The 27,923-nt window shown below is 46.1% G+C and overlaps 1 protein-coding gene, 1 long non-coding RNA gene and 1 other non-coding gene across 4 annotated transcripts; all 3 read right to left on the bottom strand.

Annotated features, from left to right (window-relative positions):
• Positions 1 to 1,385: 1,385 nt before the first annotated feature.
• On the bottom strand, positions 1,386 to 16,571 carry LOC121545278. Of its 2 annotated transcripts, none has more exons than XR_005996246.1 (4): positions 16,489 to 16,571; positions 10,454 to 10,622; positions 10,028 to 10,185; positions 1,386 to 1,436 (listed from the first exon to the last, which is right to left on the bottom strand). It is a non-coding gene; the product is annotated as an uncharacterized LOC121545278 (long non-coding RNA). The 2 variants fall into 2 exon arrangements; XR_005996245.2 differs by lacking the exon at positions 1,386 to 1,436 and adding an exon at positions 4,445 to 5,050.
• A 1,429-nt stretch (positions 16,572 to 18,000) lies between these two features.
• On the bottom strand, positions 18,001 to 20,468 carry LOC121546373. The gene is made up of 3 exons (XR_006661829.1): positions 20,390 to 20,468; positions 18,427 to 18,503; positions 18,001 to 18,091 (listed from the first exon to the last, which is right to left on the bottom strand). It is a non-coding gene; the product is annotated as an uncharacterized LOC121546373 (transcript).
• Positions 20,469 to 20,513: 45 nt separating this feature from the next.
• Positions 20,514 to 21,482, bottom strand: LOC123481213 (lactase-like protein). Its single transcript, XM_045225475.1, has 3 exons — positions 21,310 to 21,482; positions 20,663 to 20,860; positions 20,514 to 20,548 (listed from the first exon to the last, which is right to left on the bottom strand). Exons 1-3 carry the CDS (start codon positions 21,419 to 21,421, stop codon positions 20,514 to 20,516), a joined length of 345 nt encoding a protein of 114 aa, XP_045081410.1. The 5' UTR covers positions 21,422 to 21,482.
• Between the last annotated feature and the right edge of the window lie 6,441 nt (positions 21,483 to 27,923).

Below are 27,923 nucleotides of genomic sequence, written 5' to 3'. Positions count from 1 at the left end.
CCAAAAATGTCTTATATGCTGCTGCATAAATGATGTAATATGCCAGGGAGATATGTATACTGTAGCTAAGAAAGTAACACTAAGTGTATGTTGTGTAGTAAGCTGTTAGTAGCCCATGTGCCTCACCCTAATCATTTGGTCTATTTTCACCTCTTAATTTCGCCTACAGTTCTGACTTGGTGGTGCACATGTAGCCTGTAACCTGTTTTAGAGAAATCTAATCATCGAATATTGTAAGAGCTTTCATTGTCTGCTTATATGCCCCCTTTATTTATCCTACGGTTCTGACTTGGTGTAATGTAAGAACGGCCCATGTTCTGAATTCTGTCGCAGTACATTTCAAAAGTGCTGAACAAATAGTTATATTGACTACGTCCGTCCTAGCTCGCTCATTAATGTCTTAATCGAAATTACGGATTGCCTATCATCCGCTCGTCGTCCCCTTATGCCATAGTTTGTACATCTCAATTGTCAGTAGAAACCACATTTGTTTAAGCAAGTCAGCCATATCAGCTTTGTTTTTTAAAAAGGCAGTAAATGAGGCTGAATGAACTGTTTCGCTGCCAGACAAGGCTCCTCTGATAGCCAGGTGTAGCAGTGGTAAGGTGTTGGGACTCTGCTGTTGGGACAGCTTTATGTAGGCCCTAACAGTTTGTGGGCACCGTTTGTCACCGTTATAGCGCAATGAATGTATTGTTTAGTGTTGTGTAGTGTAGTGGCTTTGCTGGCATGCATCCCACATGTATATTCTTTGGCCCCACCAAAATGTACATGCTAAAATCGCCACTGGATACCTCTCACCCATCCTATACCAGTTCTGTAGCTATTTCTCAGTGTATGTACACTATAGAGTATGAAATACAGTATGAAAATGTATGCACTCACTAACTGTAAGTCGCTCTGGATAAGAGCGTCTGCTAAATGACTAAAATGTAAAAAAATGTAATAGAGAATGATAGAGGCCTCTAGTGGCCAAAAGCCAGTTTTAGCATGGGCAGCACCACTGAGGGCTTTCACCATTTTGCAGTAGTCAAATGGGTGGGGTTAAGGAAGGATCCCACGGGGGGCCAGTATGAAAAATGTATGCACTCACTAATTGTAAGTCGCTCTGGATAAGAGCTAAATGATTAAAATGTCAATTGGGATCACTAAAAATGCTCACATGATTCCATCCGGGTCTTCAGGAGGGATCAGCCATTGAATTATACTTGTGAGCGAACATTCCATAACTGCAGGTGGCAGTAAATCGCCAACCTTGGCTTTATACCTGTTCAGACAACACACTCCAGGTGGCCGGATGCACCCTTTCAGTTGGTTTACCTACTCATAGAAGTAGTGAAAGAAGACAATTGCCTACTTCAAAATGGAGATTACCTCGATGGCGCTGCCCGTGTGCTCACAGATGCCATAATGGGAACGATAAAGGGATACTTTCTCTATGGTGCAGAGAGAGAGAGAGAGAGAGAGAGAGAGAGAGAGAGAGAGATACATACATGTAGACATCCATAAAATACAAATGCTGCCATTGTGTACTTAGTTTGTGTGAATAATGTCTCTCATCAAGGCAAAATGAACAGATGTTAACCTACATTGAGTATACGAAATATTATGAACACCTGCTCTTTCCATGACATAGACTGACCAGGTGAATCCATGCCCAGATGAATTGAGGCTGTTCTGAGGGCAAAAGGGGTGCAACTCAATATTAGGAAGGTGTTCTTAATGTTTTGTACACTCATGGTACGCTACCAGTCAAAAGTTTGGACACACCTACTCATTCCAGGGTTTTTCTTTATTTTTTAAAAACATTTTTTACATTGTAGAATAATAGTGAAGACATCAAAACTATGAAATAACACATATGGAATCATGTAGTAACCCAAAAAGTGTTAAACAAATCAAAATATATTTTATATTTGAGATTCTTCAAATAGCAACCCGTTGCCTTGATGACAGTTTTGCACACTCTTGGCATTCTCTCAACCAGCTTCATGAGTTAGTCACCTGGAATGCATTTCAATTAACAGATGTGCCTTCTTAAAAGTTAATTTGTGGAATTTCTTTCCTTTTTAATGTGTTTGAGCCAATCAGTTGTGTTGTGACAAGGTATACAAAAGAGAGCCCTATTTGGTAAAAGACCAAGTCCATATTATGGCAAGAACAGCTCAAATAAGCAAAGAGAAACGACAGTCCATCATTACTTTAAGACATGAAGGTCAGTCAATACGGAACATTTCAAGAACTTTGAACGTTTCGCAAAAACCATCAAGCGCTATGATGAAACTGGCTCTCATGAGGACCGCCACAGGAATGGAAGACCCAGAGTTACCTCTGCTGCAGAGGAGAAGTTCATTAGAGTTATCAGCCTCAGAAATTGCAGGCCAAATAAATGCTTCACAGAGTTCAAGTAACAGACACATCTAAACATCAACTGTTCAGAGGGGACTGTGTGAATCAGGCCTTCCTGGTTGAATTGCTGCAAAGAAACCACCACTAAAGGACACCAATAATAAGAAGAGACTTGCTTGGGCCAAGAAACACGAGCAATGGACATTAGACTGGTGGAAATCTGTCCTTTGGTCTGGAGTCCAAATTTGAGATTTTTGGTTCCAACCGTTGTGTCTTTGTGAGACTCGGTGTAGGTGAACGGATGATCTATGCATGTGTAGTTCCCACCGTAAAGCATGGAGGAGGAGGTGTTATGGTGTGGGGGTGCATTGCTGGTGACACTGTCTATGATTTATTTAGAATTCAAGGCACACTTAACCAGCATAGATACCACAGCATTCTGCAGCGATACGCCATCCCATCTGGTTTGGGCTATCATTTGTTTTTCAACAGGACAATGACCCAACACACCTCCAGGCTGTGTAAGGGCTATTTTACCAAGAAGGAGAGTGATGGAGTGCTGCATCAGATGACCTGGCCTCCACAACCCCCGACCTCAACCCAATTGAAATGGTTTGGGATGAGTCGGACGGCAGAGTGAAGGAAAAACAGCCAATAAGGGCTCAGTATATGTGGGAACTCCTTCAATACTGTTGGAAAAGCATTCCAGGTGAAGCTGGTTGAGAGAATGCCAAGAGTATGCAAAGCTGTCATCAAGGCAACGGGTGGCTATTTGAAGAATCTCAAATATATAATATATTTTGATTTGTTTAACACTTTTTTGGTTACTACATGATTCCATATGTGATATGTCATCATTGTGATGTCTTCACTATTATTCTACAATGTAGAAAATAGTAAAAATAAAGAAAAACCCTTGAATGAGTAGGTGTGTCCAAACGTTTGACTTATACAGTATATCTCTTGCCTTTTTGATGTGAAATTGTATTTTGGGGTAACAATCCCATTCATATATCCATATAGAACTGTAACAAGTTCAAGTAGTTTATTTGCCATTTGCAGGTATTAAAAGTAATACATACATTGGAATTCTCTCAAGACAAAGTACATACATAAGGCGGTATACAGTACCACATAGCAGGATCAAGGAGTTAGCCAGCTAACTTGCCTAAATATTCTGATAACTTTTCATTTTTCAGAAAGATAAGCTTGAGTTGGGCATGGTCTAATTGATTCAACAATCGAAAACATATCGATGTTTAGCTTTTTTTAATTAACAAAAAAATCTATAGTTATTTCTGGTTGCTTATCAACGTTAGCTGGCTAACTCATTGATCCTGCTTTGTAGTATACCCCTCTGGACTAGACTGGGTTGGTTACAAAAATATGTAGAAACCATTACAGTGTTCAATATTATAACACCCCTAAACCCTTACAGTGCTCAATATTATAACACCCCTAAACCCTTACAGTGTTCAATATTATAACACCCCTAAACCCTTACAGTGCTCAATATTATAACACCCCTAAACCCTTACAGTGTTCAATATTATAACACCCCTAACTTACCCTTACAGTGCTCAATATTATAACACCCCCTAAACCCTTACAGTGTTCAATATTATAACACCCCTAAACCCTTACAGTGCTCAATATTATAACACCCCTAAACCCTTACAGTGTTCAATATTAAAACACCCCTAAACCCTTACAGTGCTCAATATTATAACACCCCTAAACCCTTACAGTGCTCAATATTATAACACCCCTAAACCCTTACAGTGCTCAATATTATAACACCCCTAAACCCTTACAGTGTTCAATATTATAACACCCCTAAACCCTTACAGTGCTCAATATTATAACACCCCTAAACCCTTACAGTGCTCAATATTATAACACCCCTAAACCCTTACAGTGCTCAATATTATAACACCCCTAAACCCTTACAGTGCTCAATATTATAACACCCTTACAGTGTTCAATATTATAACACCCCTAAACCCTTACAGTGTTCAATATTATAACACCCCTAAACCCTTACAGTGCTCAATATTATAACACCCCTAAACCCCATGCTCAACACTAAATTATAACACCCCTAAACCCTTACAGTGTTCAATATTATAACACCCCTAAACCCTTACAGTGCTCGATATTATAACACCCCTAAAAGGTGTGAAGAGTAATTTCATAAAAAGTATTTTCACAGTATTTGTCAAAATATGATTAAATTTAGTTTGTATTTACTGTATTTTGTCAATATTGTATTTTCTATATTGTTCTGTGATTCTTTTCTAAATAAATAAAAACAATAACCAATACAAATACTAATGGTAGAAACAAAACAGTGCGATCAGTCTCATACGTTAATCCTAGAAGTTTCTAGAAGGATCAAAACCTAAAGGAGAGGTAAGACAGTAGCCAATAGCAACAGCAATGACAATCTGTCCGACCAGCCTACGACAACCCCAGAAATAAAGACACATACACCAACCAACACACACGCTAACACCAAAAACAACATGGAACCGTCTTATCAGTGTCATCATAGGATAACACCAGAAATAAAGACCAGCACAATAACTCACACAAAAGACAACAGTAAAAAGAAAAACCAACGCCATATTATAACACCATGTCCAGCACACAGAGTCTGACATCAGTGGAAGGAACTGGACCATTCTAGGAACGGGACTCACTGGTAAAGAAAGAATGGGAGAGAATATCTGGCATTACTGGCACTGATATGACAAACACCAATGTACACTATTCATTAAAGAGTTTGAGGAACAGTTATATCCTCTTCTATATGTCCTCTTTGTTTAGGTCAGTTTAAACAGTTAAACACAAACACACACAAATGCATACACATACGCACTCTAACACACACACACATTTTAATTGTTGTGGTATTGTGCTATTATTATTATTATTATTATAAATGTGTAATATTAGAGTAATAATGTAATAATGTATTGTGCGATGTATTGTGTTATTGATGATGTAGGCTGTTGTTGTGTTTTGTTGTGATGTAATTGTTTTAACCCTGTTTGGCTTTGCCAGCGGCTAATAGGGATGCTAATAAATACTAAAAGTTTCCAAATTCAATATTTTTGGAAAAAATGTTTAAAAAAAGGTATAATCTGGTGGAGTTATGACACACAAAAATATAATGAAATGTCTGCTCTACTCAGAATTACAACCAACTAATTGCAGCATTTCCGCAAACAATGGAAGGGGGAGAAAGTAAGGAACTTGTCTGTCGGCTCTGCATTAAAGACTGAAATTGGCTAAAGAAAATTGTGATAAATAAAAAAGTTTACCAATTTAATTTAAGGAGAAAAAAAATAACAGCTGTGCCATATAGATTGCAAAACAGTTGGGAAGAGATTTTTAATGTACCGATTCCATGGCAACATGGTTTACGAACTGATACACAAAACAACGCTGGATTCAAAATGGAGAGTTTTTCCATTTAAATTATTATGCACAATTCTTGCAACCAATAGAATGTTATATATATGGAGGATACAACCATCGCAGATCGGCAGATTTAGCTGCGAACAGACAGAATGATTAGATCATTTGTTTTGGTACTGTCCATATGGAGCTTGTTTTTGGTCGCAAGTTCAGCAATGGCTGATGAATTTTAACATTTACCTGGAGCTAACTCTGCAAATAGCACTGCTGGATGATTTTGTGAAAACATCACAGCACAGTTGATAAATATATGGCAAATAGAAATCAAAACTGGATGGTGTTCACAGAGATAGATGGGAGGGGTTGAGTGGAGCTGAAGGATGGGACTAAAAACAAACAAAAGATAACTATTGTTAACTATACTGTGTCCGTAAAATGTAAACAGTATGTATAAGCTGGATGTAGAAGCCTAAGAGTTGTTGGCCATTAGTTTACTCCAAGAGCTGCCGCTTTCAAGGAGCGGGACTCTAACCCGGACGCGTATAAGAAATCCCGCTTATGCCCTCTGACAAACCATCAAACAGGCAAAGAGTCAATACAGGATTAAGATTGAATCGTACTACACCGGCTCCGACGCTCGTTGGATATGGCAGGGCTTGCAAACTATAACAGACTACAAAGGGAAGCACAGCCGCAAGCTGCCCAGTGACACGAGCCTACCAGACAAGCTAAATCACTTCTATGCTCGCTTCGAGGCAAGCAACACTGAAACATGCATGAGAGCATCAGCTGTTCCGGATGACTATGTGATCACGCTCTCCGTAGCCGATGTGAGTAAGACTTTTAAACAGGTCAACATTCACAAGGCTGCAGGGCCAGACGGATTACCAGGACGCGTACTCCGAGCATGCGCTGACCAACTGGCAGGTGTCTTCACTGACATTTTCAACATGTCCCTGACTGAGTCTGTAATACCAACATGTTTCAAGCAGACCACCATAGTCCCTGTGCCCAATAACACTAAGATAACCTGCCTAAATGACTACTGACCCGTAGCACTCACCTCTGTAGCCATGAAGTGCTTTGAAAAGCTGGTCATGGCTCACATCAACACCATTATCCCAGAAACCCTAGACCCACTCCAATTTGCATTCTACCCCAACAGATCCACAGATGATGCAATCTCTATTGCACTCCACACTGCCCTTTCCCACCTGGACAAGAGGAACACCTACAGTGAGGGAAAAAAGTATTTGATCCCCTGCTGATTTTGTACATTTGCCCACTGACAAAGAAATGATCAGTCTATAATTTTAATGGTAGGTTTATTTGAACAGTGAGAGACAGAATAACAACAAAAAAATCCAGAAAAACGCATGTCAAAAATGTTATAAATTGATTTGCATTTTAAATGAGGGAAATAAGTATTTGACCCCTCTGCAAAACATGACTTAGTACTTGGTAGCAAAACCCTTGTTTGCAGTCACAGAGGTCAGACGTTTCTTGTAGTTGGCCACCAGGTTTGCACACATCTCAGGAGGGATTTTGTCCCACTCCTCTTTGCAGATCTTCTCCAAGTCATTAAGGTTTCGAGGCTGACGTTTGGCAACTCAAACCTTCAGCTCCCTCCACAGATTTTCTATGGGATTAAGGTCTGGAGACTGGCTAGGCCACTCCAGGACCTTAATGTGCTTCTTCTTGAGCCACTCCTTTGTTGCCTTGGCCGTGTGTTTTGGGTCATTGTCATGCTGGAATACCCATCCACGACCCATTTTCAATGCCCTGGCTGAGGGAAGGAGGTTCTCACCCAAGATTTGACGGTACATGGCCCCGTCCATCGTCCCTTTGATGCGGTGAAGTTGTCCTGTCCCCTTAGCAGAAAAACACCCCCAAAGCATAATGTTTCCACCTCCATGTTTGACGGTGGGGATGGTGTTCTTGGGGTCATAGGCAGCATTCCTCCTCCTCCAAACACGGTGAGTTGAGTTGATGCCAAAGAGCTCGATTTTGGTCTCATCTGACCACAACACTTTCACCCAGTTCTCCTCTGAATCATTCAGATGTTCACTGGCAAACTTCAGACGGGCCTGTATCTGTTCTTTCTTGAACAGGGGGACCTTGCGGGCGCTGCAGGATTTCAGTTCTTCACGGCGTAGTGTGTTACCAATTGTTTTCTTGGTGACTATGGTCCCATCTGCCTTGAGATCATTGACAAGATCCTCCCGTGTAGTTCTGGGCTGATTCCTCACCATTCTCATGATCATTGCAACTCCACGAGGTGAGATCTTGCATGGAGCCTCAGGCCGAGGGAGATTGACAGTTATTTTGTGTTTCTTCCATTTGCGAATAATCACACCAACTGTTGTCACCTTCTCACCAAGCTGCTTGGCGATGGTCTTGTAGCTCAATCCAGCCTTGTGTAGGTCTACAATCTTGTCCCTGACATCCTTGGAGAGCTCTTTGGTCTTTGCCATGATGGAGAGTTTGGAATCTGATTGATTGATTGCTTCTGTGGACAGGTGTCTTTTATACAGGTAACAAGCTGAGATTAGGAGCACTTCCTTTAAGAGTGTGCTCCTAATCTCAGCTCGTTACCTGTATAAAAGACACCTGGGAGCCAGAAATCTTTCTGATTGAGAGGGGGTCAAATACTTATTTCCCTAATTAAAATGTAAATCAATTTATAATATTTTTGACATGCGTTTTTCTGGATTTTGTTGTTGTTATTCTGTCTCTCACTGTTCAAATACACCTACCATTAAAATTATAGACTGATCATTTCTTTGTCAGTGGGCAAACTTACAAAATCAGCAGGGGATCAAATACTTTTTTCCCTCACTGTACGTGAGAATGCTATTCATTGACTACAGTTCAGCGTTCAACACCATAGTGCCCTCAAAGCTCATCACTAAGCTAAGGACCCTGGGACTAAACACCTCCCTCTGCAACTGGATCCTGGACTTCCTGACGGGCCGCCCCCAGGTGGTAAGGGTAGGTAACAACACATCTGCCACGCTGATCCTCAACACGGGGGCACATCAGGGGTGCGTGCTCAGTCCCCTCCTGTACTCCCTGTTCACCCATGACTGCATGGCCAGGCACGACTCCAACACCATCATTGAGTTTGCCGACGACACAACAGTGGTAGGCCTGATCACCGACAACGATGAGACAGCCTATAGGGAGGAGGTCAGAGACCTGGCCGTGTGGTGCCAGGATAACAACCTCTCCCTCAACGTGACCAAGACAAAGGAGATGATTGTGGACTACAGGAAAAAAAAGAGGACTGAGCACACCCCCATTCTCATCGACGAGGCTGTATTGGAATAGGTTGAGAGCTTCAAGTTCCTTGGTGTCCACATCACCAACAAACTATCATGGTCCAAACACACAAAGACAGTCGTGAAGAGGGCACGACAAAGCCTATTCCCCCTCAGGAGACTGAAAAGATTTGGCATGGGTCCTCAGATCCTCAAAAAGTTATACAGCTCCACCATCGAGAGCATCCTGACTGGTTGCATCACTGCCTGGTATGGCAACTGCTCGGCCTCCAACCGCAAGGCACTACAGAGAGGGTAGTGCGTACAGCCCAGTACATCACTGGGGCCAAGCTTCCTGCCATCCAGGACCTCTACACCAGGCGGTGTCAGAAGAAGACCCAAAAAATTGTCAAAGACTCCAGCCACCCTAGTCATAGACTTGTAACCCCACCCCACCCCACCCCACCCCCTCTTTTACGCTGCTGCGACTCTCTGTTTATTATCAATGCATAGTCACTTTAACTCTACCCACATGTACATATTACCTCAATTACCTCAACTAACCTGTGCCCCCGCACATTGACTCTGTACCGGTACCCCCTGTATATAGCCTCCCTACTGTTATTTTATTTTACTACTGCTTTTTAATATTTTTAAATGTTTTACTTAACACTTATTTTTCTTAAAACTGCATTGTTGGTTAAGGGCTTGTAAGTAAGCATTTCACTGTAAGGTCTACACCTGTTGTATTTGGTGCATGTGGCAAATAAAATTGGATTTGATTTGGAATTAGGGGAGGGATGGTAGGGTTAGGGGAAAATAATAAAGGAAAATATATAAACAAATATATATATATTTATAAAAAAATGTATGGGGGATTGGAAATTATGCAGACAATTACATTGATGGAAGCCACAATCTATCTGCAGTATTAAAGCTGATCTACCCCCTAAATAAATACTACAAGTTTATTCTGTCTTTGTACATACACCTACCATCATCTGAGGGCAGCGCCCCATGTTTCTCGTCGTCAATAAGCATCTGGTCTGTCTCACAGAGAACTTCCATAGGACTGTTGTGACGCTGGCAGAGTTTCTCTTCAAGGTTTTCACTGACCTCCACCGGTGTATTTATCTGTAGTGCTGCATCTTCACTGAAAAAACAGTCAATGCAATATAATCAAACTCTAAACATCGAGTCCAGATTCATTAATCCAGTTCAGGTGGCTCTAACGCCGGTCCTACAGACCTAATGGGTGTGCAGGTTTTTGTTCCAGCCCTTCAGTAACACACATGATTCAGCTAATCATGTCCCAGACTGAATATGACTGAACGTGATCAGTTGGTAATGGTTAATTAGTTGTTTAGTGAAGGGCTGGAATAAAAACACACACACACACCTATTTTATACCAAGTTTATACCTTTCCATGGCAGAACCCATGCCTTCAACAAGTTTCACTGGAGGTTCCATTGTTTTGGGGTTTCCGGCCTCCCTCTCTGTTTCCTCCTGCAGGAAGCTAATTTGAACCTTTACACCAAAGGAATGTAGATGACACTGGATCAAGGTGTAAGAATCAGCACAGCATCAGCCTGAAAACATGACAGACACACCTATTTTATTACATAGAATACAAGATGTCTTCCGGGTGGCGGGTAGAAAAAATTATATATATATATTTGTTTGTGTATGTGGGAAGAAATAAAATGATTATTTTTTTATGAATGTGACTAACCATAGATAATATAATCACAACAATCTGAGTGCAATTGCCATGTTGTTGGTGGTGGGGGTCTTTACAAACGGTGCAATAACCGGATCAAGTAGACTGTCACAAATGGACCCAAATCTACACTAAGTTATATTTTTGTTTTCAATCGACTTCCACTTTAGCAAATCAGTCTTCATTATTTTTTTTTTCAACAGTATCTTTTACATTCTCTCTAGCATCATTTTGATGGAAGACTGAGTTTCACGTTCACATAAGGTAACTATTGATCAACAACAGCAGAGAATTTCTCAGCCAGACAAACAATAAATCATACATGACATGTCTCTCTGTATTGTCATACAAATTACAGTTGTTTTTTAGAGGAATAAAGTATTCATTCCACCAGACTAGACAACGGACAAAGATGCAGACACTCAGAACTACCTACAGTATGGTTACTGTTACTGTAAAGATCAAATTATTGATCACGTACAGTGCATTCGGAAAGTATTCAGACCGCTTGACTTTTTCCACTTTGTTACGTTACAGCCTTATTCTAAAATGGATTCAATTGTTTTTTTCCCCCTCACCAACCTACACACAAAGCAAAAACAGGTTTTTAGAATTTTGTGCACATTTTTACTCTACCAATCAGAATGATTACATTTCTTTAAACCTCCAAACAGAATGAATACAGCTCTTTAAACCTCCAAACAGAATGATTATATCTCTTTAAACCTCCAAACAGAATGATTACAGCTCTTTAAACCTCCAAACTTATTTGCTAGGCTCTATTTGATATTTCTAAACATATTCTGATAATAAAATGACTATATATATATATATATATATAACATATATACATACATACATACACTACCAGTCAAAAGTTTGGACACACCTACTCATTCAAGGGTTTTTCTTTATTTTTACTATTTTTTACATTGTAGAATAATAGTGAAGAAATCAAAACTATGAAATAACACATATGGAATGATGTAGTAACCAAAACATTGTTTAACAAAACATATTTTATATTTGAGATTCTTCAAATAGCCACCCTTTGCCATGATGACAGCTTTGCACACTCTTGGCATTCTCTCAACCAGCTTCATGAGGTAGTCACCTGGAATGCATTTCAATTAACAGGTGTGCCTTCTTAAAAGTTAATTTGTGGAATTTCTTTCCTTCTTAATGCGTTTGAGCCAATCAGTTGTGTTGTGACAAGGTAGAGGTATACAGAAGATAGCCCTATTTGGTAAAAGACCAAGTCCATATTATGGCAAGAACAGCTCACATAAACAAAGAGAAACAACAGTCCATCATTACTTTAAGACATGAAGGTCAGTCAATACGGAACATTTCAAGAACTTTGAAAGTTTCTTCAAGTGCAGTCGCAAAAACCATCAAGCGCTATGATGAAACTGGCTCTCATGAGGACCGCCACAGGAATGGAAGAACCAGAGTTACCTCTGCTGCAGAGGTTAAGTTAATTCGACTTACCAGCCTCAGAATGCTCAATGCTTCACAGAGTTCAAGTAACAGACACATCTCAACATCAACTGTTCAGAGGAGACTGTGTGAATCAGGCCTCCATGGTCGAATTGCTGCAAAGAAACCACTACTAAAGGACACCAATAAAAAGAAGAGACTTGCTTGGGCCAAGAAACACGAGCAATGGACATTAGACTGGTGTCCAAGCAGGCTGTCATGTGCCTTTAACTGAGGAGTGGCTTCCGTCTGGCCACTCTACCATAAAGGCCTAATTGATGGAGTGCTGCAGAGATGGTTGGAAGGTTCTCCAGGTTCTGGAAGGTTCTCCCATCTCCACAGAGGAACTCTGGAGCTCTGTCAGAGTGACCATCGGGTTCTTGGTCACCTCCCTGACCAAGGCCCTTCTCCCCCAATTGCTCAGTTTGGCCGGGCAGCCAGCTGTAGGAAGAGTCTTGGTGGTTCCAAACTTCTTCCATTTAAGAATGATGGAGGCCACTGTGTTCTTGGGGGCCTTCAATGCTGCAGTATTTTTTTGGTACCCTTCCCCAGATCTGTGCCTCGACACAATCCTGTCTCGGAGCTCTATGGACAATTCCTTCGACCTCATGGCTTGGTTTTTGCTCTGACATGCACTGTCAACTGTGGGACCTTATGTAGACAGGTGTGTGCCTTTCCAAATCATGTCCAATCCATTGAATTTGCCACAGGTGGACTCCAATCAAGTTGTAGAAACATCTCAAGGATGATCAATGGAAACAGGATGCACCTGAGCTCAATTTCGAGTCTCATAGCAAAGGGTCTGAATACTTATGTAAATAAGGTATTTCTGTTTTTTATTTTTAATAAATTAGCAAAAATGTCTAAAAACCTGTTTTCACTTTGTCATTATGTGGTATTGTGTCTAGATTGATGAGGATATATATTTTAAAATTCATTTTAGAATAAGGCTGTAATGTAACAAAATGTGGAAAAATTCAAGGGGTCTGAATACTTTCCGAATGCACTGTACATACTTGGGAGAAGCCGACCAATTGTACTCAGCAGTAAAATAACAGCACCACTTTCTCTTGACCAAATAGTTGTGCTTTCCATGCCGTATTCTTCCAACAGGAAGACAACATTCTTAAACAGGGAGGAGAACTGAAAAAGCGTGTGCGAGCAAGGAGGCCTACAAACCTGACTCAGTTACACCAGCTCTGTCAGGAGGAATGGGCCAAAATTCACCCAACTTATTATGGGAAGCTTGTGGAAGGCTACCCGAAACGTTTGACCCAAGTTAAACAATTTAAAGGCAATGCTACCAAATACTAATTGAGTGTATGTAAACGTCTGACCCACTGGGAATGTAATGAAAGAAATAAAAGCTGAAATAAATCATTCTCTCTACTATTATTCTGACATTTCACATTCTTAAAATAAAGTGGTGATCCTAACTAACCTAAGATAGGGAATATTTACTAGGATTAAATGTCAGGAATTGTGGAAAAACTGAGTTTAAATGTATTTGACTAAGGTGTATGTAAACTTCCGACTTCAACTGTATAAGAAAGCTCAGGATATTTGTTAGTAATTTTTTTGACACATTTTACGACCACTTTTGAATTTTAGGACCCCATTACTATGGAAAGGGGAGACTCTCGCGAACACGGTGGGGTTGACATGATACAGAAACACCTATTATAAACTATAACATTACTAAGAGACATGATACGGAAACACCTATTATAAACTATAACATTACTAAGAGACATGATACAGAAACACCTATTATAAACTATAACATTACTAAGAGACATGATACAGAAACACCTATTATAAACTATAACATTACTAAGAGACATGATACAGAAACACCTATTATAAACTATAACATTACTAAGAGACATGATACAGACACACCTATTATAAACTATAACATTACTAAGAGACATGATACGGAAACACCTATTATAAACTATAACATTACTAAGATACATGATACAGAAACACCTATTATAAACTATAACATTACTAAGAGACATGATACAGAAACACCTATTATAAACTATAACATTACTAAGAGACATGATACAGAAACACCTATTATAAACTATAACATTACTAAGAGACATGATACGGAAACACCTATTATAAACTATAACATTACTAAGAGACATGACATGATACAGAAACACCTATTATAAACTATAACATTACTAAGAGACATGATACAGACACACCTATTATAAACTATAACATTACTAAGAGACATGACATGATACAGAAACACCTATTATAAACTATAACATTACTAAGAGACATGACATGATACAGAAACACCTATTATAAACTATAACATTACTAAGAGACATGATACAGAAACACCTATTATAAACTATAACATTACTAAGAGACATGACATGATACAGAAACACCTATTATAAACTATAACATTACTAAGAGACATGACATGATACAGAAACACCTATTATAAACTATAACATTACTAAGAGACATGATACAGAAACACCTATTATAAACTATAACATTACTAAGAGACATGATACAGAAACACCTATTATAAACTATAACATTACTAAGAGACATGATACAGAAACACCTATTATAAACTATAACATTACTAAGAGACATGATACAGAAACACCTATTATAAACTATAACATTACTAAGAGACATGATACAGACACACCTATTATAAACTATAACATTACTAAGAGACAGGACATGATACAGAAACACCTATTATAAACTATAACATTACTAAGAGACAGGACATGATACAGAAACACCTATTATAAACTATAACATTACTAAGAGACATGATACGGAAACACCTATTATAAACTATAACATTACTAAGAGACAGGACATGATACAGAAACACCTATTATAAACTATAACATTACTAAGAGACATGATACAGAAACACCTATTATAAACTATAACATTACTAAGAGACATGATACAGAAACACCTATTATAAACTATAACATTACTAAGAGACATGATACAGAAACACCTATTATAAACTATAACATTACTAAGAGACAGGACATGATACAGAAACACCTATTATAAACTATAACATTACTAAGAGACATGATACAGAAACACCTATTATAAACTATAACATTACTAAGAGACATGATACAGACACACCTATTATAAACTATAACATTACTAAGAGACATGATACAGAAACACCTATTATAAACTATAACATTACTAAGAGACATGATACGGAAACACCTATTATAAACTATAACATTACTAAGAGACATGATACAGAAACACCTATTATAAACTATAACATTACTAAGAGACATGATACGGGACACACCTATTATAAACTATAACATTACTAAGAGACATGATACAGAAACACATATTATAAACTATAACATTACTAAGAGACATGATACAGAAACACCTATTATAAACTATAACATTACTAAGAGACATGATACAGAAACACCTATTATAAACTATAACATTACTAAGAGACATGATACAGAAACACCTATTATAAACTATAACATTACTAAGAGACATGATACAGAAACACCTATTATAAACTATAACATTACTAAGAGACATGATACAGAAACACCTATTATAAACTATAACATTACTAAGAGACATGATACAGAAACACCTATTATAAACTATAACATTACTAAGAGACATGATACAGACACACCTATTATAAACTATAACATTACTAAGAGACATGATACAGACACACCTATTATAAACTATAACATTACTAAGAGACATGATACAGACACACCTATTATAAACTATAACATTACTAAGAGACATGATACAGACACACCTATTATAAACTATAACATTACTAAGAGACATGATACAGACACACCTATTATAAACTATAACATTACTAAGAGACATGATACAGACACACCTATTATAAACTATAACATTACTAAGAGACATGATACAGAAACACCTATTATAAACTATAACATTACTAAGAGACATGATACAGACACACCTATTATAAACTATAACATTACTAAGAGACATGATACAGACACACCTATTATAAACTATAACATTACTAAGAGACATGATACAGAAACACCTATTAATAACTTCTAGATAAGCAAATCGATCTGCAGTTAAAACGCTAAAGAGGTCAACTTTTCATTGACCCAGAATGGACAAGGCTCATGAAACAGCCTACAGTTACGGTAACTGTGTAAATGTCAAATCATTGATCACATACATACCTGAGAGAAGCCTACCAATTCTACCCGACAGAATTGTGCCACTTGCTCTTGCTTTCCGTGCCTCGTTCTTTTCTAACTTTCGCTATGAATGTTTTCCTATGAAACCAGGGTTTTGAGACTTTGTCCCCTCATAAATGTTATGTTGGCAGACTCATTCAGAGCTATAGATTGTCAGTTTACAGGTTTACACATACAAAGGTACTTGCGGTATCATAAATTATATTATTTTTCCACTGATGACCGACTGGGCCAAACCCTGGGTGTCCTACGCTGCAAGACTAGGTTTTCCCGCTGAGTTAAAGTCTAAAGGTTTCAAACAAAACCACACACCTCACAGAGCCACATTCATCACACTTCCCAATAATAAATGTTTTTAATGAATCCTCTCGACATCATTGATAATATTCCCTCATTATTGTCATTCTCTCCCAGTATAGAGCTTCACAAAGCTTCGTTCTTCTGTATTTTTATTCCTCTCGTGTTATTATTTAGATTGTTTCTCTGCATCGTTGGGAAAGGGCTCGTCAGTAAGCATTTCACGGTAAAGTCTACCCCTGTTGTATTAGGCGCATGTGACAAATACAATTTGACTTGATTTGATTTGACTATCAATAAGTCCAGATTTAGAGGGTCATGTTTAACTCTGCTCATTGAAATTATCTTTGATGTCTTCATCTCCCATCTTTCATATAGAAAATATGACTATATTTGACTAAATGCACTATAATGTTGATACTGTATAGACTATTATATAAGATTCTGAAGCCTCATCTTCTCCTGAATTCTCTCTACAACACCTGCAGCCTATAAGGAGTCAAACAGTTTCCAAACAGGTTGTAGAATATTTATTGCAATTTAATTAGATTTTCAAGATACAGATAATAATGTATATTAACACTCTATTAACATGGAGTCTCTATCGTTCCATTTTAAAATGTGTCCGGTGTCCAGGTTTGTATCTGTTGCAAAATGTATATAAAATAGATGAACTGTGTGTTATAAAAAATACCGCTATCATTGTCCACACAGCAGGAACATGAGGAAGACAGCAGTGTTCTAGAAGCGTCCACGCAGCAGGAACATGAGGAAGACAGCAGTGTTCTGAAGGCCCACGCAACAGGAACATGAGGAAGACAGCAGTGTTCTAGAAGCGTCCACGCAGCAGGAACATGAGGAAGACAGCAGTGTTCTAGAAGCGTCCACGCAGCAGGAACAAGAGGAAGACAGCAGTGTTCTAGAAGCGCCAACCAGCAGGAACATGAGGAAGACAGCGTGTTCTAGAAGCGTCCACGCAGCAGGAACATGAGGAAGACAGCAGTGTTCTAGGCGTCCAACGAGCAGGACCATGAGGAAGACAGCAGTGTTCTAGAAGCGCCCAACGCAGCAGGAACATGAGGAAGACAGCAGTGTTCTAGAATCCAACGCAGCAGGAACATGAGGAAGACAGCAGTGTTCTGGCCCAGGCAGGAACATGAGAAGACAGCAGTGTTCTGGAACGGCCCACGCAGGAACATGAGGAAGACCGCAGCCAGGAGAATACAGAGAGTACACACTGTAGGAACCACGATCTCTGTTACCATCTCCATGTGGCTCGTCAACGGATCTGGAATAATCATTTGAACACAATAAATCCATTAAATGTATTTATAAAGCCCTAACAGTAACCCGGCCTACACCCTAAAGAGCAAACAGAAGGCAAAGCGGCTAAATACATGTTTATAATAACACATAGATGACTACACCACTCTGCACTACTAGCTGAAATTTACTCAGCAGCAAATAGCGAATAGTCCGATAAGTGCTAAATCAGCCACACCTCAAAATTCAACACTTTAAATGATTAGCAAATGATTTGGTGAATGTATTTCACACCCAGGTCTGCTACACACCAGTCAGTCAATCAAAAATAATAACTAATTGAGTCCTAAGTAGGCCTACCTAAACTTCATCATGCACTGGCCAAACCTTTGGCATCCCTTCCTGTTCCTTATTGTCCTGCTGGGACTTTCTTCTAGCTGGAGGGGCAAACAAAGAAAAGTCCTGTTAGAGAATGTCTTCCCATGTACTTTTGTAGTAGTTCAACTATTTGCAGTTCAACTATTTGTAGTTCAACTATTTGTTGAAAAGTGCCAATTAGAGTCAGAATGTTCCTTTGTTTGCCCTGGCAGCCAGATTCAGCCCAATGTCCCTGCATGCTGGAGTTGTTGGAGCGGAGTGACATACATTATGTAAAATACTTTCAAATAGTTAAACATTTCAAGTTGAAAGTATGTGCTTGATTTAGGCTGGAGTTCCCGTTTTTGGGACTATTCTATTGAGTCCGTTGTACTGGGGCTTACAAAATCAAGTCAATCGCAGCTCAAGTATTGGAAAGTCTTTGCCATAATGTATTTTAGCCAGGGGTCCGATGGTGTTGGGGTGTAGCCTACTGTACTGTACTGACCCAGGGGCCTGATGGTGTTGGGTGCTGGTGGTGTTGGGTCTGGTGGTGTTGGGGTCTGGCGGTGTTGGGGTCTGGCTATGTTGGGGTCTGGTGGTGTTGGGGTCTGGTGGTGTTGGGGTCTGGCTATGTTGGGGTCTGGTGGTGTTGGGGTCTGGCTATGTTGAGGTCTGGTGGTGTTGGGGTCTGGTGGTGTTGGGGTCTAGTGGTGTTGGGGTGTTGGGGTCTGGGGGTGTTGGGTTCTGGTGGTGTTGGGGTCTGGTGGTGTTGGGGTCTAGTGGTGTTGGGGTGTTGGGGTCTGGGGGTGTTGGGTTCTGGTGGTGTTGGGGTCTGGTGGTGTTGGGGTCTGGTGGTGTTGGGACTAGTGGTGTTGGATCTGGTGGTGTTGGGGTCTGGGGTGTTGAGGTCTAGTGTGTTGGGGGTCTGGGGGTGTTGGGGTCTAGTGGTGTTGGGATCTAGTGGTGTTGGGGTCTAGTGGTGTTGGGGTCTAGTGGTGTTGGGTCTAGTGGTGTTGGGGTCTGGTGGTGTTGGGGTCTAGTGGTGTTGGATCTGGTGGTGTTGGGGTCTGGCGGTGTTGGGGTCTAGTGGTGTTGGGGTCTGGGGGTGTTGGGGTCTAGTGGTGTTGGGATCTAGTGGTGTTGGGGTCTGGTGGTGTTGGGGTCTAGTGGTGTTGGGGTCTGGTGGTGTTGGGGTCTGGTGGTGTTGGGATCCGGTGGTGTTGGGGTCTGGTGGTGTTGGGGTCTGGTGGTGTTGGGGTCCGGTGGTGTTGGGGTTTGGTGGTGTTGGGGTCTGTGGTGTTGGGGTCTGGTGGTGTTGGGGTCTAGTGGTGTTGGGGTCTGGTGGTGTTGGGGTCTGGTGGTGTTGGGGGTCTGGTGTGTTGGGGTCCTGGTAGTGTTGGGTCTGCGGTGTTGGGGTCTGGCGGTGTTGGGTTCTGGCGGGTGTTGGGTTCTGCTCCCGGTGTTGGATTCTGCGCGGTGTTGGATTCTGGCGGTGTTGGGTTCTGGAGGTGTTGGGGTCTGGCGGTGTTGGAGTCTGGCGGTGTTGGGGTCTGGCTGTGTTGGGGTGTGGCGGTGTTGGGGTCTGGCGGTGTTAGGATCTGGAGGTGTTGGGTTCTGGCGGTGTTGGATTCTGGCGGTGTTGGATTCTGGCGGTGTTGGATTCTGGCGGTGTTGGATTCTGGCGGTGTTGGGTTCTGGAGGTGTTGGGGTCTGCAGGTGTTGAGTCTAACGGTGTTGGGGTTTTGGCTGTGTTGGGGTGTGGCGGTGTTGGGTTCTGGAGGGTGTTGGGTTCTGGCAGTGTTGGATTCTGGCGGTGTTGGATTCTGGCGGTGTTGGGTTCTGGCGGTGTTGGATTCTGGCGGTGTTGGATTCTGGCGGTGTTGGGTTCTGGAGGTGTTGGGGTCTGGCGGTGTTGGGTTCTGGCGGTGTTGGGTTGTAGTGTAGTCTACTGTACTGTACTGACCTGCAGCTAGCAGCTGGTTACTGGAGGAGCATGTCTCTGTGGCTTTCCTTTTCCAGCTCTCCACCTGTAGAGAGACCATAAAAATAAATTAACCAAATAACCAATCAATCAACCAACCAATCAATCAATATGTATTAATACAGCCCGTAAAAAAAAGGTCTGTCACAAAACAGCACAGAGGAAAACTTAGAAGAAAACTTCAACAGTTCTGAACCAAATAGAATAGGCCTGATATCAGTGTGTGTACAGGTGTCTGTGACTGACAGACTGTACCTCTCTGGTTGGGGAATCCATTGGAGCTGATGATGCGTTTGTAGTACTGAACAGAGGCTTTTGGGCAACGTGGTTTATTCTTGTTGAGGAAGTCCACGTAGAACAGGCCAAACCTCTCAGAGAAGCCTTCGTCCCACTCAAACTTGTCCAGCAGCGACCAGGCTGTGTAGCCCTTCACATTCACTCCGTCCTTAACGGCTGTCATGTGGAGAAAAGACCAACAGAGGGTGCTATAGGAATTAATTTGCCCAGTATCATTAGAGTACATTTTTTACATTTTTTTTACACTTTAGTCATTTAGCAGACGCTCTTATCCAGAGCGACTTACAGTTAGTGAGTGCATACATTTTATTTTTTCATATTGGCCCCGTTAGAATCAAACCCACAACCCCTGCGTTGCAAGCGCCATGCTCTACCAACTGAGCTACACGGGGCTACAGAGTACACAGTGAAACTTCCAACACACTCAAAACACCTGTTTTGTCCTAAAATGATACCAGTTCACTAAAACAGTTTTTATTCATAACAAGTAATTCACGTTTTACTAAACCTCTATAATCTTCTATTATTTTCTCTACAGTGTACTAAACCTTTCTTCAAGGTAATATTAAGAGGATGTTATTTCCTCTGATAGATAGGTTCCTCACCCTTCAGCATCTCATTGATGTAATCCTTGAAGTACTGCATCCTCCAATCATCACACAGGTCTGTGCACCTCTGCACCTTCTCTGACACCCCGTTCTCTGTCACGTAGATCATGGGGTTCCCATACTGGGTCTAGTAGAGAGACAGGGTGGGGAGGAGACAGGGAGACAGGGAGGGGAGGAGACAGGGACAGGGAGAGCAGGGAGACAGGGGGAGGAGACAGGAGACAGGGAGGAGGAGACAGGAGACAGGGTGACAGGGAGACAGGGGAGGAGACAGGAGACAGGGTGACAGGGAGACAGGGTGGGGAGGAGACAGGGAAGAGACAGGGGGGAGGAGACGGAGGAGAGGAGACAGGGTGACAGGAGACCAGGGGGAGGAGACAGGGAGACAGGGTGACAGGGAGCAGGGTGGGAGGGGAGGAGAAGAGACAGGGTGGGGAGGAGACAGGGGGGGAGGAGACAGGGAGACAGGAGGACAGGGAGGGGAGGAGACAGGGAGACAGGGTGACAGGGTGGGGAGGAGACAGGGAGACAGGAGACAGGGAGGGGAGGAGACAGGGAGACAGGGAGGACAGGGTGACAGGGTGAGGAGACAGGGAGAAGGGTGACAGGGACAGGGTGGGGAGGAGACAGGGAGGGGGAGGAGAAGGAGACAGGGAGGGGGAGGAGACAGGGGAGACAGGGAGGAGGAAGGAGACAGGGGTGACAGGGAGCGGAGTGAGGAGACAGGGAGGGGTGACAGGGAGACAGGGTGGGGAGGACAGGAGACAGGGAGAGGGGGGGAGACAGGGACAGGAGGGACAGGAGACAGGGTGACAGGAGACAGGGTGACAGGAAGGGAGGGGAGGGAACAGGGAGACAAGGTGACAGGGGGGGGAGGAGACAGGGAGACAGGATGACAGGGAGGGGAGGAGACAGGAGACAGGGGGATAGACAGGGAGGCAGGGGCTGAGAACAGGGAGACAGGGAGACAGGAGTGACAGGGAGGGAGAGGGAGACAGGGTGACAGGGAGGAGGAGACAGGGAGACAGGGTGACAGGGAGGGGAGGAGACAGGGAGACAGGGTGACAGGGAGACAGGGTGACGGGGAGACAGGGTGACAGGGTGAGGAGACAGGGAGACAGGGAAGTGACAGGAGAGGGCGGGAGGAGACAGGAGACAGGGGTGACAGGAGGGGAGGAGACAGGAGACAGGGTGACAGGAGGGGAGGAGACAGGGAGACAGGAGACAGGGAGTGGAGACAGGGAGACAGGGAGGGGAGGAACAGGAGACAGGGTGGGGAGGAGACAGAGAGACAGGGAGACAGGGAGGAGGAGACAGGGAGACAGGGTGACAGGGGACAGGGAGGAGGGCAGGGAGACAGGAGACAGGGAGTGAGCAGAAGGGAGACAGGGAGGGAGGAGACAGGGAGACAGGGTGACAGGAGGGAGGAGGGAGACAGGGGGACAGGGAGGAGGAGACAGGGGGAGACAGGACAGGGAGGAGGAGACAGGAGACAGGGTGACAGGAGACAGGGTGACCAGGGAGGAGACAGGAGACAGGGAGACAGGGAAGGGAGGAGACAGGGAGACAGGAAGAGGTGACAGGGTGGGGAGGAGACAGGGAGAAGGAGACAGGAGGCAGAAAGGGTGACAGGAGGAGAGGAGACAGGAGACAGGGAGGAGGAACAGGGAGGGGAGGAGACAGGGGAGGGGTGACAGGGAGACAGAGGGAGTGACAGCAGGGAGGACAGGAGACAGGTGGGACAGGGTGAGAGGAGACAGGGTGGCAGGGAGAGAAGCAGGGAGACAGGGTGACAGGAGGTGGGGAGGAGACAGGGAGACAGGGCAGGGAGGGTGGGGCAGGAGACAGGGTGACAGGGAAGACAGGGTGGGGAGGAGACAGGAGACAGAGGGTGACAGGAGAAGGGTACAGGAGACACAGGTGACAGGGTAGGAGGAGACAGGGAGACAGGGTGGGAGGACAGGGTGGAGGAGACAGGGAAGAGACAGGGAGACAGGGGGGAGGAGACAGAGACAGGGAGACAGGGACAGGAAGAGACAGGGAGACAGGGGACAGGGTAGGGAAGAGACAGGGGGGGAAAGAACAGGAGACAGGGTGGGGAGGAGACAGGGTGTGGAAGAGACAGGAGACAGGGTGAGGAGGAGGAGACAGGGGAGAAGGGAAGGCAGGGAGACAGGGCAGGAGACAGGGTGTTAGGGAGAGACAGGGGGGGACAGGAGACAGGGTGGGGAGGAACAGGGGTGTGGAAGAGACAGGGAGACAGGGTGGGAGGAGACAGAATGTGTGGAGGAGACAGGGAGACAGGGTGACAGGGAGGCAGGGTGGGGAGGAGACAGGGAGACAGGGTGAGGGGTGGGAGGAGACAGGGTGTGGAAGAGACAGGGGAGACAGGGGAGGGAGACAGGAGTTGGAGGAGACAGGGAGACAGGGTGACAGGGAGGCAGGGTGGGAGGAGACAGTGGGGAAAGCAGGGTGACAGGGTGGGAAGAGACAGATGGGGAGGAGACAGGGAGACAGGGTGGGAGGAGACAGGTGGGAGGTAAAACAGGAGCAGGGGTGCGAAAGGGGACAGGGGGGAGACAGGGTGGGGGGAAGAGACAGGGAGGAAAGGGACAGGGTGACAGGGTAGCGAAGCAGGGGGAGAGACAGGAGACAGGGTGGGGAGGAGACAGGGGGGGGGAAGAGACAGGAGAGTGGGGAGGAGACAGGATGGCAGAGACAGGAGACAGGGGGGGAGACAGGGGGGGAGGAGTACAGGGAGACAGGGGGGGGGAGACAGGTGGGAGAGACAGGGACAGGTGAGGCAGGGGGGGAGGAGACAGGGAGCAAGGGTGACAGAGGAGCAGGGTGAGAGACAGGGAGAACCAGGGTGACAGGGAGACAGGGAGAGACAGGGTGACAGGTGGGGAAGAGACAGAGACAGGGCGGGGAGGAGAGCAGGTGGGGGGTGACAGGAGACAGGGTGACAGGAGACAGGGTGGAGCAGAAGGTGGGGAGAACAGGAGACAGGGTGGCAGGAGACAGCAGGGGGTGGAGAGGAGACAGGTGTGGAGGAGACAGGGGCGGAGAAGACAGGGAGCAGGAGTGGGGAGGAGACAGGGAGACAGGGTGCGGGGAGGACAGGGAGACAGTGTGGGGGGCAGGGCAGGGTGGGGAGGCAGGGTGGGAGGAGACAGGAGACAGGGTGACAGGAGACAGGGTGGGAGGAGACAGGAGACAGGGGTGACGGGAGGAGACAGGGGGGGAGGAGACGGGTGGGGAGGAGACAGGGAGACAGGGGGAGGAACAGGAGGAGACAGGGGAGGGGAGAGGAGACAGGGTGTGGGGAGACAGGGAGACAGGATGACAGGGGAGGAGACAGGGTGGGGAGGAGACAGGAGGTGACAGGGTGGGAGACAGGGTGTGGAGGAGGAGACAGGGTGGGAAGAGACAGGGTGGAGGGACAGGGAGACAGGGTGGGGAAGGGAGACAGGAGACAGGGTGGGAGGAGACAGGGGGTGGGGAGAGACAGGGTGACAGGTGCGAGGAGACAGGAGACAGGAGACAGGGTGCAGGGAGGAGACAGGAGACAGGGAGGGACAGGGTGGGGAGGAGACAGGGGGAGACAGGGTGACAGGAGAGACAGGAGACAGGGTGGGGAGAGACAGGGAGACAGGGAGACAGGAGACAGGGAGGGGAGACAGGAGGGGAGGAGACAGGGAGACAGGGTGCAGGGAGGAGGGGGGCAGGAGACGAGAGGGAGGAGACAGGGGGGGAGGAGACAGGAGAAGGGTGACAGGGGGAGAGACAGGGTGACAGGGGGAGGAGACAGGAGGCGGGTGACAGGGAGGAGGAGACAGGGTGGGGGGAGGAGACAGGGAGAGGAGACAGGGTGAGGAGACAGGGAGACAGGGTGGGGAGGGAAGAGGTGAGGAGCAGAGACAGGGTGGGGAGGAGACAGGGGGGGAGACAGGGGGACAGGGGGGAGGAGACAGGGAGACAGGGTGGAAGGAGACAGGGTGACCCAGGAGACAGGGGAGGAAAGGAGACAGGGTGGGAGGAGACAGGGGGAGGAGACAGGGTGAGGGACAGGGGAGGAGACAGGGTGGGGAGGGCAGGTATGGACATGGAGGAGACAGGAGACAGGGTGACGGAGGAGACAGGGGCGTGGGGAGGAGACAGGGGAGAACAGGGTAACAGGAGGAGACAGGGAGGGACGGGAGACAGGGGGACAGGGGAGGCAGGGTGGGGAGGAGACGGGTGTGGAGGAGCAGGAGACAGGGGGGAGAGACAGGGATATGGGGACAGAGACAGGGTGGAGGAAGGGTGGGGAGGAGACATGGAGCAGGAACAGGTGAGGAGACAGGGTGGGAAGGAGGTGAGAGGGAGACAGAGGTGGGAAGAGACAGGGTGGGGGGTGACAGAAGGAGACAGGGTGGGAGGACAGGGAGAGCAGGGTGGAGAGGAGACAGGTGGGGAGGACAGGGGACAGGGTGGGAGGAGACAGGAGCAGGGTGACAGGCAGGAGTGGGAGGAGACAGGAGACAGGGTGACAGGGGGAGGAGACAGGAGGAGGGTGACAGGGGGGGAGACAGGGAGGAGACAGGTGACAGGGGGAGAGACAGGGAGACAGGAGACAGGGAGGAGAGGAGACAGGGTGACAGGGTGGGGAGGAGACAGGGAGACAGGGTGTAGGAGACAGGGGGGGAGACAGGGTGGGGAGGAGACAGGGAGGGAGGAGACAGGGAGGGGAGGAGACAGGAGCAGGGTGACAGGAGACAGGAAGGAGACAGGAGGGAGGAGACAGGGAGACAGGGCGGGGCAGGAGGCAGGGTGGGGAGGAGACAGGGTGGGGAGGAGACAGGGAGACAGGGTGACAGGAGGGAGGGTGGGAGAGACAGGTGTGGAGGAGACAGGAAGACAGGGTGACGGAGGGGAGAGAGGTGGGGGAAGGCGAGGGGAGAGACAGGGTGGGGAGGAGACAGGAGACAGGGGTGACAGGAGACAGGGTGGGGAGGGAACGGGTGTGGGAGGAGACAGGGCAGGAGGAGACAGGGAGGCAGGGGGGGCAGGAGACAGGAGGAGGAGGAGAGGGAGACAGGGAGACAGGAGGGGGAGATAGACAGGGAGAAAGGGTGGGGAGGACACAGGAGCAGAGGAGACAGGTGAGGAGGAGACAGGGTGTGGGAGGAGACAGGAGACAGAGACAGGGATGGGGAGGAGACAGGTGTGGAGGGACAGGGGAGACAGGGTGAGGGAGGAGACAGGAGTGGGTGGAGGAGGAGAGACAGGGTGGGAGGAGACAGGGGTGACAGGGTGGCGAGGAGACAGGAGACAGGAGACAGGTAGGGAGGAGACAGGGAGGAGGAGTGACAGGGTGAGGAGGAGACAGGGAGACAGGGGGACGAGGGAGGGGAGGAGACAGGGTGAAGGGGAGGGACAGGAGACGGTAGGGGAGGAGACAGGCAGAGACAGGGGGGAGGAGACAGGGCAGGAGACAGGGTGAAACAGGGGTGGGGAGGAGACAGGAGACAGGGAGACAGGGAGGAGAGACAGGGAGACAGGGTGCAGGAGACAGGAGCAGGGTGGGGAGGAGACAGGGAGACAGCAGGGGCAGGGAGACAGGGTGACAGGGTGAGGAGAGGGAAGGAGACAGGAGACAGGGTGAACAGGGGAGGAGACAGGGAGGCAGGGTGGGGGAGGAGGGGAGACAGGAAGACAGAGGGGAGACACAGGGTGACAGGGGAAGGGAGGAGACAGGAGACAGGGTGAGGGAGGGAAGACAGGGAGACAGGGTGAGAAGGAGACAGGGTGGAGACAGGGTGGGGAGGCAGAACAGGGTGGGGAGGAGGGAGACAGGGAGACAGGGTGGGGAGGAGACAGGAGACAGGGTGGGAGAGACAGGGGCGGGAGGAGACAGAGAGACAGGGTGGAAAGGAGACAGGGAGATAGGGTGAAGACAGGAGACAGGAGGGAGGAGACAGGGTGACAGGGAGTGGAGGAGACAGGGAGAGGGTGACAGGAGAGGGGAGGAGACAGGGGAGACAGGGAGACAGGGGAGCAGGGTGAACAGGAGACAGGGTGACAGGGTGGGAGGAGACAGGGAGCAGGGGTGACAGGAGGGGAGGAGACAGGGGTGAGCAGGAGACAGGGTGACAGGGGTGGGGAGGAGACAGGGAGACAGGGTGACAGGGGCAGGAGAGGAGAACAGGGTGGGGGGAAGCAGGGTGACAGGGAGACAGGGTGACAGGGTGGGAGGAGACAGGAGACAGGGAAGGTGACAGGGGGAGGAGACAGGGAGACAGGGTAGACAGGGAGACAGGTGGGGAGGAGACAGGGCAGGGGTGACAGGGGGAGGAGACAGGGAGACGGGGTGACAGGAGACAGGGTGCAGGAGGGGAGGAGACAGGGAGAGGAACAGGGTGGGGGAGACAGGAGACAGGGAGACAGGGTGGGGACAGGAGACAGGGTGGGAGAGACAGGAGACAGGGTGGGGAGACAGGGTGGGAGAGACAGGGAGACAGGGTGGGGAGGAGGAGACAGGTGGGGAGGAGACAGTGAGGGACAGGGAGACAGGGTGGGAGGAGACAGGGGTGGGAGGCACAGGGAGACAGGGTGGGGAGGAGACAGGG

This window comes from Coregonus clupeaformis, chromosome 15 (assembly GCF_020615455.1).
Source record: "Coregonus clupeaformis isolate EN_2021a chromosome 15, ASM2061545v1, whole genome shotgun sequence".
Lineage (NCBI taxonomy): Eukaryota > Metazoa > Chordata > Actinopteri > Salmoniformes > Salmonidae > Coregonus > Coregonus clupeaformis.
This window is presented reverse-complemented; position numbering and strand designations above follow the sequence as displayed.